The sequence below is a fragment of the Pempheris klunzingeri genome, chromosome 6, assembly GCF_042242105.1.
Source record: "Pempheris klunzingeri isolate RE-2024b chromosome 6, fPemKlu1.hap1, whole genome shotgun sequence".
Taxonomy (NCBI): domain Eukaryota; kingdom Metazoa; phylum Chordata; class Actinopteri; order Acropomatiformes; family Pempheridae; genus Pempheris; species Pempheris klunzingeri.
In genome coordinates, this window is record NC_092017.1 from 15,870,462 (window position 1) to 15,884,109 (window position 13,648).

General features: G+C 42.4%; 1 protein-coding gene across 1 annotated transcript in view; it reads left to right on the top strand.

Annotated features, from left to right (window-relative positions):
* The first annotated feature begins 269 nt into the window (after nt 1-269).
* The window catches only part of ttll7 (tubulin tyrosine ligase-like family, member 7), a 59,735-nt gene continuing 46,356 nt past the window's right edge, over nt 270-13,648 (top strand). The window contains exons 1-7 of the mRNA XM_070832810.1: nt 270-294; nt 713-844; nt 2,762-2,883; nt 5,387-5,454; nt 5,747-5,905; nt 9,903-10,119; nt 12,044-12,208. Coding sequence (XP_070688911.1) covers nt 270-294; nt 713-844; nt 2,762-2,883; nt 5,387-5,454; nt 5,747-5,905; nt 9,903-10,119; nt 12,044-12,208 — 888 coding nt within the window. The remainder of the gene's footprint in view (nt 295-712; nt 845-2,761; nt 2,884-5,386; nt 5,455-5,746; nt 5,906-9,902; nt 10,120-12,043; nt 12,209-13,648) is intronic.

Consider the following 13,648-nt stretch of genomic DNA (forward strand, 5'->3'; position numbering starts at 1 on the left):
TCTTCCCCACCACCGCTACCTACTTCTAACTCCCCCAGCACGCCCCGACTCTGCCGCTGTTTATGCTGCTGAAAGCGGCCGGGGAGATGCTCAGATGATCCATTGGGCCATCCTGCACCACATCGTCCATACAGCCCAAGACAGGGAAGACTAACTGTTACGAGTGTGAGAGAGCCCTTAGAGGGTGCTGTGAGAACCCTGCGAGGCCCACCCGCCCGCCAAGCCTGGCAGAAAGCTTGGCTTGCCCCTTCACTCCTGCAGCCCCTGAGATGCCCTCCCCTCCCAATGAAGGAGGTAAGTAAGAGAGGTCCAACTCTCTCTCGGCTGACAGGGTTATTCTCGCAGAGGGTTAGTTCACATGCGTATTTTTGTGCAAGCGCTGTAGCAGCCAAAAGCACACATACACACACACACACGTACGTGGCCACCTGCTCATATGTACCTGCCTACCTGTTCATAAGCACTATTCTTTCTTGCCTAGAGCTACACACACACACACACACACAGATTATGATAAAAGGATCATGATGCATGTAGCTATAACAAACTAGATGCCTAATTCATTTATACCCCAGCCACATAAACAAGCCCCACTAAATTCCCTGCAGATATGAGAAAAATTTATTGGAATACTCCAACTCCAGCTCCTCTCCAGTGTGGAGCACAAGCTGTGACTGTGTCATGTTTTGTTGCATGTTGTCTCCTCCTCCAGAGGATCAAGGAGCGTCCCCCGTGAACGGGCCATCTGTGGGCTCCTACCAGAGCAGTGGGAAGAGGAAGGTGCGCACCAAAAAGAAGAAAGGCACCATCACTGCCAATGTCGCTGGCACCAAATATGAGATTGGTACGGTAACCTATTGCTAATGATATTAAGATGCTTTTGAAATTACTGCAATGACAACAATACATACAATGTGTATTATTAAGATTTTAGAAACAATTAAAAACAGGCATATGTACTACAGAGATCTTGATCACAGAGTTTGTTCAACGGAGAAGCAAGTGTAGGATGAAAAGAGGCTTTCTTTGAAATGGCTGTTGAATTACACTGATGATGAATTATACATACAATACATTTATGTATTCTTTTTATAGGGATATATTCAAACATGTTATATGCACTATTACCATTAATGAACACAGTAAATAATCATTGTTCTTGCCTGGTAAGCTACATTGTGTATACAGTCACGTAAAGCCTCAGATGTCAAGCTCCTGAATTTATATTTTCCTCATGAAAATTTCATGAGTGAACCAGACCAACGTTTTGGGTGGTCCTGCAGGTAAGATTAATGTACTGTGACTCACTGAATTGTATATTAATTTTGGTAACAGCTCTCAGTATGGCTCAGTCGGTCCCTCAAAACACCGCAAATCCAATCACAATGTCGTCTCAACAATAAAATAATACACTGTAGATTTTATTCCCAACAATAAAATCTAATTTGCTGCGGTGGATTGTTTGAAGGAGTTATTTAATGTATTAAATTAAACCTAATGGAGTTGCGGTCCAGCCAGACTGTTCACACGTAAACAGCTCAGCCTTATACATAAATCTTTATTGAGGTAATTTAACTTGGCAGTGAGGTTTTTTTTTTCTTTGAGAAGGGCCAAAAGAGCATAGTAAGCACTCCTCACATGTTCAGTATATTGTATGGCAGCACAGCCCTCGGGGGTGAACTACAACCTATGAAACTAAGGAGTCAGCAGCAGCGCGGAGAAGTTGGGGGCTGCCGGGATCTTGTAGGTAGATGGGAGTCTAGCTGTGAGTCAGTTTGCTAGCTGTGACGAGACCCTCACAGTGGCCATTCTGAGCGTAATGCAGGGCTATTTTGGAGGAAAATTAACACTAAGGGCCAAATGGAGGGCTCATTTTCGCTGTTTTTTTTGCAACTGTCTTTTTGTTTTGTTTCAGAATTGATAGTATCGCCGGTATAGGTTAAAGGTCAAGGCATATGGTGTTGGAAATTTGCTTTACACCCACTGAGAGGGGAATCTAAACTCTGGCCCTCAGGATGTCTGTTTGGTGAGATGTGCAAGAAAGCACTGATTATAGCTTTGCACTCAAAGACCCTACTGGTAACTGTAAACATAAGCCTGGTGCAATGTAAACCCTCTCTGCTCCAGTTAGCAGAACATCGTTAGCCTCTACTGATGTTAACTGATTGAGTTACATCGGAAACACCTTTTTCCCATTCATGTGCCATCATGCAACATTAGGCAAGCCTTCTCCAGGTTTGTGAAGGCTTTCAAGAAATTAATTAATACCTTGTTTCGTTAGGGCATATGAATTTTTCATTACTCACTGAATAATGAATAGTTGTCGGATTAATGTCCAAATGGGCTTGCCACCTATCTCTCATACTATGGTGTTTCCACTGGGATTTGAGTGCATTACAGACAATTAATTTATCTTTTTGAAGCAAAGCATAATGATTGCCAGCTCTGCAACTATTCCTTGAATGGTAAATATTGCTATGGGTTTTTTGATCTATAATCTCCTGCGCTCATTTCGCTCTTAATGCATGCAAAACAGAATTTAAGCCTAGCAAAATGTTTGAGTGAAACATTGATCTGTGAAGTAGAAATATTTGATTTGTAGTCAGCTACATCTTGTTCTCATTTTGCCTCCATAACATTAAGTTGCTTTGCCATCATGAATATGGCTACTTGATCCTCTTGGGATATTTTCCTAAAGACAGTGTATAAAGCTTATTTAGATGATAATGAAATACAATCTAATGTGAATGTTTTTCCGCAGTTCGTATTGTCATCAACGAGATGGACTTCATCAAGGCCCGGGATGAGGACGAGACTGCTAACCTCATCTGGAATGACTCGGCCGTGCAGCACGAGAAAATCGCTGAGCTCAGGAATTATCAGGTACTTTTCATGGCTACCATGTCAAGTCAGCACACCTTGTATGGTAGCCTAGAGGTTAGAGAAGAGAGCTTAAGAGGGGTGTCAGATCCAATTGCCGCACTGAACAGGAAAATCTGGATCTTAACCTTTACTGTATGCTCCAATAAATCTGCTCAATGGCTAACAGCCAAATACCATGATAATGATCAGTTCCCAGCGGATGCATGTAACTTCTTCAAGTCTTGGGCAGCGATTCTGAAAAAGATCACATATTCAGTGAACTTTAAAAGTAAACTAAATGTTTAAACTAAATAACCTACCTCTAATAGTATTTATGCCTAGTTGGTAAGGTGAGTATTCCTCAAGAGACACCTCTGAAATGAAACAGTGCAGTGCACCAGAAAAAGGATTTAAAGGATGAAATGAACATGACAGCTACTTTAATCACCTAAATGATTTTCCAATAAAGAAAACCAAATCAATCCCTTCCTTCAAATACTTTTTACTTAGAGTTGGATAAACATGTCATGATTTCCTGCAGATTACTCAAACTTATTATATTCCAAGATGTATTTTTTACACTCAAGTGTAGAGACTTATATAGAGAGAACCCCCCCCCCACACACAAAACAATAAGGAGTTTCTGAGGTGCAGTTACTTCAAGTCAAATGAGGTCAAGGCTATTCTATTCATATACACATAATCACAAATCTCAAAGGGCTTCAACTTGGGAAAAAAAACGTGATGAATGTGCAAAATACAATGATGTGAGCTGTGTGAGAGAGTGAGAGGAGTGAGTAGCTCAAGTCAAGGTAATTTGTATAATCCTTACTGACAGTTAATCTTTGATAGAATAAATGAAAACAGGGTACAGAAAGTATCATATGTGCACAGTTTACAGAATTGGAGCCATTTCCATCAAGGCCATGGTTCAGGTTGCTGAACCTGATGAACCTCATCATCAGTTTCTGCATAATGCTACATGTCTAACTCCAACTCTGCCACCCCAACAGGGGCCTGTTGTATGTTGCCTCACAACATGTTTTTCCACCTATCTCCTGTGAAAGTAAAACAAATAAGGAGAGGAAAGTATAAGGAAAAAAGAGATAAGAACAGATTGAAAGGGGATGGTATATACACAAATTTGGGACAGATGGAGTTGGGGAAAGCAACAGAAAGTGAAGACGATTCAGTTAAAATATAGTAAATGAATGACGTAAAATCTATTAGAAAGAAAAAGTCAAGATAGGGACCAGACTCTGAAACTGCCCATCAGCTTCTCTGCAGACCCTGGGAGGTAAGAGAGAAACGGCAAATAGGAAAGAGGGGTGGACTTGGTGAGAGGGAACAACAGAGCTTACACAGAGACAGGTGGGAAGATTGACAGGTAGACTGACAAGTTGTGAGCAAGAAGAGGTGGGGGTCAGGTTTTAGATGTCACTAGTGATGTTGACAAGACGGGCCTAAACAACCACGGCTGCTCTGAGTTCTGTATACCAGTCTGAGAGTGATCTTACCTCTGTTTGACCTCCTCGTCCTGCTGAGTGAACTTGCTACTGCTGCTCCCTCTCAGCTCTGAGCGTTAGCTATCCATCTTCCCGAGTGCTTATTTGATTAGACTGGGCACTAATGATTGATTAAATCACAGGGTAGAGAGAGTATGGCTTGATAGGACAGGGGCAGCAAGAGTTCAGCTAAGTAGATTGAATATTACAAATACTGTAACAGCTTAATGTGTAGCAATGTGGCTAATGTTTCACATAGAACTGGTGATTTGCTGTCAATTGTTTTCACTTGCTCTCTTGCACCGCAGTGGTGTTTCATGAGATAATTTCTCAGTAGAAAAGCAGAAGTCCCTCAACAATTGGTTTTGATTTCCCTTCACAAGCCGTGTCGTCTCGCGGCATTGGCATAATTGTGCAATCTCTTCCGAATCCTTAATTACGTCTGTCTCGTTTGGATAATAATCACAGGATCCTTTTACACTCTGCGTCCTTTTTTCCCCTCTCTCCTCTCTCTCTCCCTCTTTTCATTTTTTCTTTTTTCCATGTAGTGATGTTCTGTGAGAGTTTGCTGTCAAGTTTCAGTTCATACGAGCCTAATTAACGCCCCTGTTCAGGCTCATTTGGTCAAAGAATACAGAAAACCCAGAGTTTTTCTTTTACCCCCCACCCCCCTTTCGGCGCATTCAAAGCAATTCATTCAACTGTCACTGCAGGAGCTTGCGATGCAGAACCAATTACCTCGGCCCCTCGGAGTTGAGATTGATCGTTTTTTTTTCTTGCGTCTTCCCTCCCCAACCTTTAAATAGTTTAAAAAAAACACTGTAAACTAAATAAGGGTTGGGAAAGGTCTCCGCGTCACCTTTTTGTTTTGAGTCCGTAATTGGGCATAAATGTCAGGACATTGTAAGCTCACTTCAAGTTGCTGCCTTTAATGTGCTCATTTTTATGAAAGGGTGGGGGTGGAATTGAGTGGCGTAATGGCCCTAACAACATTATTATGTCTGCCTGTCCCTCTGCAGAGAATTAACCATTTCCCTGGCATGGGCGAAATCTGCCGCAAAGACTGCCTAGCAAGAAACATGTCCAAGTAAGTTTTCTGTCTCTCCGAACACATTCAGTTGCACCTTCAGTTGCAGATGTGCAAAAACAAGAGCAAAGCTCAATGTTCAGCCAGCTGGCACGCTAAGAAGTTACAAGTGGGCACTTGTAGCACTCCACTAATACAAGCCAAACAAGTAGAAGACACTGCTGTAAAAGCACAAAATTCATCTTCATTGTTATGAAAATGCAAAATGCAACTTACAGTTTTGAAAAGTACAAGACGATGATGCTAAAACGTTGTCACCTCACTCCCACACACCCTTTCTTTGTTTCTCCAGAATGATCCGATGCCAGCCTCAAGAGTACAGCTTCATACCGAAAACCTGGATCTTCCCTGCCGAATACACTCAGTTCCAGAACTACGTCAAAGAGCTACGCAGGAAACGCAAGCAGAAGACCTTTATCGTCAAACCCGCCAATGGAGCCATGGGTCACGGGTAGGTCAGCGGCCAGCAAGTGCCCCAGAACAATCTAACACACTGAGTGCAAGATAGAGAAGGAGATAGTGACTGAAGCAGGGGATAGAGAGCAAAGTAGTGAGTGAGTGGAAGAAATCAGCAGTAGAGCAAATAGAGGACAAGCACAACAAAACACGGCAATAAGAGGTTTGTGACCCTGACATGAGTGTCTATGGAAATAGCATTATGGCTAGGACCAGATTGAGTATTTGAGCTGAGAGGTTGTGGTGAATCTCATTGTTGGCCTCATTGTCCTCGATGGTCACACTCTCTATAAATCAGAGGTTATCGCTGCTAGTGGAGGACACACACACACACACACGCACACACCCTGGCAGTTACTGTAGTTCCTTCCCTGAAGGTCTCTGCATGTGATTATTGGATTCCTTTATGAGGCACCATCAGCAGAGACCAGTCAGACTAGCAAATGGACCAAGATGGCTGCTGCAGGGGACTCTGTCTCTCAATAGCATCTCTTTGTCAAAAGCAGGCTGTGGTACCTGAATGCATATTTCATACTTGCATTCCCATGAGATGGGAGCCCGTCTCAGGTTGTGATGTGACTTTTCTATGGCATGCTGTCACTGTCCAGACAGTTGATATCATCAAGTGTTTAGAGACATCAGCTCCAAACCCTGTTTTTTTCTGAACTGGAAGCATGGTGATGTGGCATTACTCTTACATTGACCAGTTTATTAGGTATTTAGGTGTCTTTTTGTTGAGCAGTGTTGTATTTGGGGCCAGAGGTGTTAGTAATATTCTGTCCGACCTAATGTGTGTAAGTAGGGATGGACAAAACAATACAAAACAAACTACATAAGAGTTGAATTGACTGCTCTCTAACACAGTGTCAAAGAAACTGAACATTATAAACCTGGGTGAGCACTGAGCATGGGAGTGGTATTGATTTTAAAGCCCTTTTGCTTTGAGAAGAGCCTGTTGAGCTGGTGTGGTCATCTAGTATGAATGCTCCCTGGCTTTTGGAGGAGTTCCAGGTAGTGCTGACTGGGACTGGGTCACTGGGCAGAGCAACGACTCCCTGGAGGGATGATAGCCCCTTTCCTGGGAGGAGTTGATAAAAATTAGGAGGCTCCCTGGGGAAAGAAAAATCTGGGCTTCTCTGCTCAGTCTTTTGCCATCACAATACTGACCAGACTTAAAACTGAATGGACGCAACAGTTCAGTCAATACATAAGAAGTTGTCAACAGCACAAGCATGTGTTGACTCTAAAATAATCCCAGTAACTGATTCTAATGTTCTGCTCGTATGTATGAGCCAAAGCAATTTATTTGGCACTCAAAACAGAATTATGTTCAGATGTGATTTGACCTGTGAGGAGGTCAAAGACAAGACTAAAATATAGTGAAAATGGCAAGTGGTTTCAAGTTCAAAGATTCAAGTGTGGTTGGTTTAACAAATAATTCAGGCTCTTAAGATAAAAAAATAAACTAAAAGACAGGCCAAACTTGAACTGAATATTATGATTTGGCAAAAATACAGGATCTTCTGAAAATAATTTGTTTTTGCTTTGCGTAGCGCACATAGCTCCCCTGAGCACTTCAGAATATGTTAAAACTGCTCAGATTGCGAAACATTTATTAATTATTCTTTTTGACTTCTTATTCTTTGAAAATATGATGCCTGAAGTGCACGTATGAAGGGCTACTGTGGAGTGCATTCATCACTGGGACCAATAGGTGGGGATATTGAAGTACAAATAACTCAGTGTGCTTCACCTCTCCCTCTAATTCTCTTTGAATTTGTCCTTTCTGGTATAATGTGAGCATTACTTATAACTCCATGCTGCACTAAGCCCTTATTTATTAAAGAATAAAAGGCAGCAAAGGCTGAATTATTGCAATGCATTAAGAATATGAAAGATGATGAGTTTAGTTCGTCCACTCAACGGCAGGCAGCTCGCAAGATTAGATTTTTCTCTATTTTTTTGCATAGTGTGACGCGGCAGGAAATTAAGTTATATCTACCCCCTGTAATTTATTTTTCCGTCGGCCAACTAAATGAAGTTATTGTTTGTGTCTGAAGCGCAGCTTGTTATAAAGGAAACAAAATAAAAGCGCGTGCAGGGCTTAAAAAGGCGAGATCCCCTCTGGTGCCGAATTAAATAGGCAGGGGAGAGTGGGCCGTGATTATCTGACACCCCAGCTCATCAATCATGTCGTCTTCTCCTCAGTTACTCCTCCTCGACTAACTAACACTGTTAACCCTGTCCTCATCATTCAGCTTGCTGTCTGCCTGTTAGGAGGGCACCTCACATCGTTGGTCAGGCTCCCGTCAACTTCTCCCTGTTCATTTCTGTTCAAGTGCCTTGATAAGCAGGCCAGTGAAGTGCTTGTTAATAACATGGCAGTATTTTAGTTGGCGGGAGCAAGTGGTGAAGAGGAGTGATTGATAAACCTGAAAGTAACAACAACATTATACCAAGGCAGAACTACTAGCTGGGAAGTATTTATCAAACCTTTGGAGGTTGAACTAAGACCTGTTTCCTCATAATATGGAATGCAGGACCTGATGCAAGTCTAGATTCACACTTAGGAGCTCCTCAACAATGCTCCAGTGTTTTTGCTTCATTACGCTTGACCAAGCAGGTGAATTCTTTGGTTAAATTAAAACAATATAGACTGCACTGTTCCCAAGATACTGTATGTTGTTGCTGTGATTACAGAAGTCGCAAAGCAGGACAATGTTTGCCCTGTGGTGGCTTGGTGCCACAATATTTCAATACCTCAAATTGTACTTTTTGAACAATCAAGTCTTTACATCTTGGCCAAATATTGTGTTTGTGTGTGTGGAATGGAGCCCTCCAGGCTGTGCATGTAAGCAATTTAGGCCAAGTCTGCCTTAACTATGAGTGATGGTGATATAGGTCAGTCACGATGCTTGTGCATAGTGGGAGATTGTTTAAAAACGACCCCTCACCCTCCCTGCACACATATCCACCCCCCCCCCCCCCCCACACACACACCCACACACTTTCACATTCACAAAGTTTTGAGAATATTGCCCCTCATACAGCCACAACACAACTCATTCTTGAGTCCAACTAGCAATGGCCTGCATACTATAAGGTCTGAGTGCCAGTGACATGAGACCAAAGCAAATGAATTAGAGTGGAGGTTGAAACGGAGCACAATGTCTGCTCCTATTAACCTGCCCACCGCTAACAGACCCTGTTACAGCATTTGATGTACTGTGCCATTCAGACAGACTGCAGTTTGGCTTCAGAAAATCACAATGTTCTCCAGATGCTCGTAGAGTATTGCTCACACAAACCAGCATTTGTGTTGTACCTGACTGGTCTTTGTACATTTATTTTTCAACTGTTTTATTTAGACGGCCAGGTAATGAAGAAAATTTTTGGAACGTTCGATGCCCCACCGAGCCAAACACACAGCTTGCCCTGCCCAAACTGAGACTTGAGCACACTCATTTACATATATTTTAGAGGCGGTTCTGTAGCTGTGGAAGGTCACAGTAATAATGCCTCTGACCCTTTCACTCTTTAGGCCTAAATGTCTTCAGTGCAATTGAAAGTGTCATTCGATGCACAGTAAGCACACATCTTTTCCCTCTTTGTTCATCTGTTGCTCCTGTAGAACAGAGAAAACAGGAACAGGGCAAAGTTAATCTTGGGATATGAACATTGAAATTATCATCACAAGAGGCAGATGTGGCGCCCCAGAAATATGTCCCTAACTTTACCCGATGACTTTGAAATGAAATATTGTGTTGAAACCCATAAAATCTGTGTACTGTTTGGCTCACTTTTTATTTTTTTTTGCTTCAGAACATCTATAAGACAGTGCCAATGTCATCAGTCATGTTCACGGCTCCTGCTATGCTCCCATCTATCATTTTTTTAATTATCTTTTTGTCTTTACTATGCCATATTTTATTATGCTGGTGACGACATCCCAATTTCCCCCCCGAGGATTAATAAAGTTTCTGTCTATCCAGGATCTCGCTTATCCGTAACTGTGAGAAGCTGCCAGCCCAGGAGCACTTTATCGTTCAGGAGTACCTGGACAAGCCGTTCCTAATGGAGGGCTACAAGTTTGACCTGCGCATCTACATCCTCGTCACTTCCTGCGACCCTCTTCGCATTTTTCTCTACAATGACGGCCTAGTTCGCATGGGCACAGAGAAGTACCATGCACCCAGCGAGGCCAACCTGGTGAGTTACAGACAATAATACTACTTTATAACAGTGTGCAGCATTTTCCAAAGCAAAGTTACAAAGTGTTTCACAAACACACACATGGTCATAGACACGTCGTGTAACTAATAACAGTACATGCATCTTTATCTGTGGACCATCTGCGCACAAGGCCAGTTTGATGAGTCGTAGACATACACACAACTGTTCATGGATTTATATTAGAAAGTACAGTACAGAGTGTGTGTGGCCAATCAAGTGAGTCAGAAATGCACTATCAGACAATTAGTAGAAGCAGAGCCATGAGCTCGTGCAACTCAACATAATCAAAGTTGACACACAAATGCACAGGAGGATGGAGGTTTGAAACACGGTGTAACCTCTGTATGATCACCAAAATATGTATGTAATCATATACACAGTCAACAGTTCCCAAATACAGACAACCACACACATACACGCACACACACACACACACGCTGTGCAGGCATACTGTATGCACACAGCTGAGCGTAAATGTCCGCATGCCAGATGTCTCCTGTAATATCAAGCCGCTGATATTTGCCTTGAGGTTCTGCACCTGCTGAAGCACAGTCTGTTGCTGATGATGGGATGTACACACACACACACACACACACACACATATCTTTCTATGAAGCATGATGCTTATCTACAATATTAACACACACGCACATAGACCCATGGACCCTTCCTGTGACACAAGTGTGTATTGTCTTACCCAGTCTGTGACACATGATGGAGTGAGTCATGCCATGGAGATGGATGTTCAATCCCACAGAGAGTGGCTCCCAGACAGCCATCAGGGCCTGGAGTGGCCTGCAGCCACAGCGTTATTACCATGTAGGTTGAGGACAAGGATGTATTGTCTTTAACAGTGAGGGACAGTGTTTAAGGAGAGGTACACAACAAGGGCTACACAGTGGCTAGTTATAGTCAACCACTCAGTATAACCACTCAATGACGCAGTACAGCCATGTGCGGTGGAAGCTACACGGCAGTGAGGCTCTGAATCACTGAATGAGAATTTAGTGATCTATGATTGCAAGCTTGCTCTACTGTTAGAATCAGAAGATGCCATTGAAGCATCACCTAAAAAACATTTTTAAAATATACCACTGATAATTCCCATATCACACAGCAAGCTGTTCTTTAATTTTTCAGTGCACCATTTCTTACCATCTTAGCAGGGGTTGGCAGGGGACGAGTTTGTGGTGTTTTTGCTTTTTCCCTCATTCATGTCTACCCATATTGCTTTGGAGAAAATGTTTTCCATTACAACGTGGGTATGTGTTCTGGGGGGATAAAAGCATCAACACCCTTGAGTATGTTCTTTGCTGTGAAGATTATCATCACTGACAAAGGTATAATCACACTGAGGAACTCCATCACCGGTACCATAGCTAGTTAAGTGCAATATACAGTATGTACACTGTGTGTTAAAATAACATTTTGTTGTGTTCCATCCTTCCATCAGTGGAGTTATCTGTAGCCATAAGTATTAGAGTGTGGCTGTACTGGACAGCTCTCAGGTATGACAGCATCTAACTGGGAGTAGAAAGCAGGTGAAGAGGAGCTTCATTTCTTCATCAGCTCAGCCAATAAGGGAATTCAAGGGAAAGAAGAATAACTGGAATGCAACAAAATCAAAACATGCTATCTGGTGCAAATGTGATCTGCTTTTGCTATGACATATATGATTTTTAATACTGATAAAAACTTGTGTAAAAGACCTTTGAGTCAGGAAACTACCACATCACCTTTTGTGCTTGTCTTATCATTTAGATGATGGAAGTCATTTGTAAATCATGCCTGGTTCTCTCAGATCTGTGTTTCTATGTATCAAATTCTGTTATCAAATTAAGTGAGGCTATGTTAATGTCTAATGCATAAAGGCCCTCCTAACTCCCTTTTGTCTCCACAGAGCCAGCTCTACATGCATCTGACCAACTACTCGGTCAACAAACACAATGAAAACTTCGAGCGAGACGAGACAGTGGACAAAGGCAGTAAGAGGTCCATCAGTTGGTTCACTGAGTTCCTCCGCACCAACGACTACGATGTGTCCAAGTTCTGGGGAGACGTTTCTGTACGTGGGTAGTCCACCCAAACAGACACAAACACAGATGCACATTTACATGCAGACATATGGTGGCGGATGCGTACAAGGATGTCTGTTATGATATCAAAACACGCCACAAATGCAAACAACACACGCACTTATCCCAAGTGTAATCTGTAAGCGTACACTCATATATACACATGCTCTTGCCACTAACCAACACACGTTGCACACAAAACACAAGCGGTCCAGCATTGGTTTGATATGATTTGTTATGACAGTAATTCAGTGAGCTTCAGAGCTTTGTTTAACTCCAGGAAGAGCTCAGTGAAAACATCATTCCTGGAGGGTGAGCTCTCCCTATCTGGCACTACTCTCAGCGCATCCAAACACCTTTACCCTCCTCAGGGCATTGCATTGAAGTCTTTTTTGCAAGATTCTTTTACCTCCTATGTATATTTAATTCTTATCTTTTTATTTTGTCAAGGCGTTAAAGTTCTACTTCTCGTTTTGCCTTCTCTTTTTCTCTCATCGTCCTTGTCCCTCAGTGACACAACAGAGCGTCACCCTCTGACTCGACCAAACCGTCCTGCTCTTCCCTTGCTCTCTCATCATTTTCTTCTCCGCTCTTTCCTCAGAAGTTGCACCACTTTGGTGTTAGTGCTGTCCGTTCGCACTCACACACTGTGTTCTGTTTCAACTCTGTATTTTTGTTCTTCGCTCACTCTCCTCTCTCCTTCTCTTTTCATCTCCCCTCTTACATTTTGTTCCCAAACAGACCTTGCAGGCTGCTCTGACTCTTCCCGCCAACAGTCACGGTCAGAGAGTCAGAGTTTGTTTGCCAAAAGATTATCTGTGGGGGTTAAGAATATCATGTAGGGTTTTTTTTTTATGTGAAACACTGACATCTCTTTCATATTGAGCTATTATTGATGTGCTGTATGGGGCAGAGTGTCCAAGGTTTGAGCAGCAAAGCTGTAGCATTTTTATGTGGGTGTAATTTTGAGAGCAGTGTCTGACTACAAATGGCCTAGTTATGAAGTCCAGGGCCAGACCACCACACCCCTTCTCTTGCACCCAGCAGTCAGATTGGACTGGGCAAACAGCAAACCTGCAGCACTGTGCTGGGCTTGACTGGTGAGGGGAAGCTTTGTGCAGACGGTGTTTGTGTGTATGTGTCAGAGTTAGCATATAGTAGTCATTTATGAAATAGTTACACTTTGTCTACTCAGATGGTACCTTTAGAGTCATTTTGTTTCATCATTTTGGTGAATGACAAGAAAATGTTGCACATAGATGCTCATTCCAGTTAATTCCTTTCAGCATTTTTTTTTAATCACTTTTGGTTTGACCTCGAATTTTAAACTTGTCTTAATCCTGCCTGTGGTTTGAATTTATCTTTTTTTGTTTGTTTTACCATACAGTTAGTTAAATCAAGGAACCTACGGTCAGGACAAAACCTCAGTA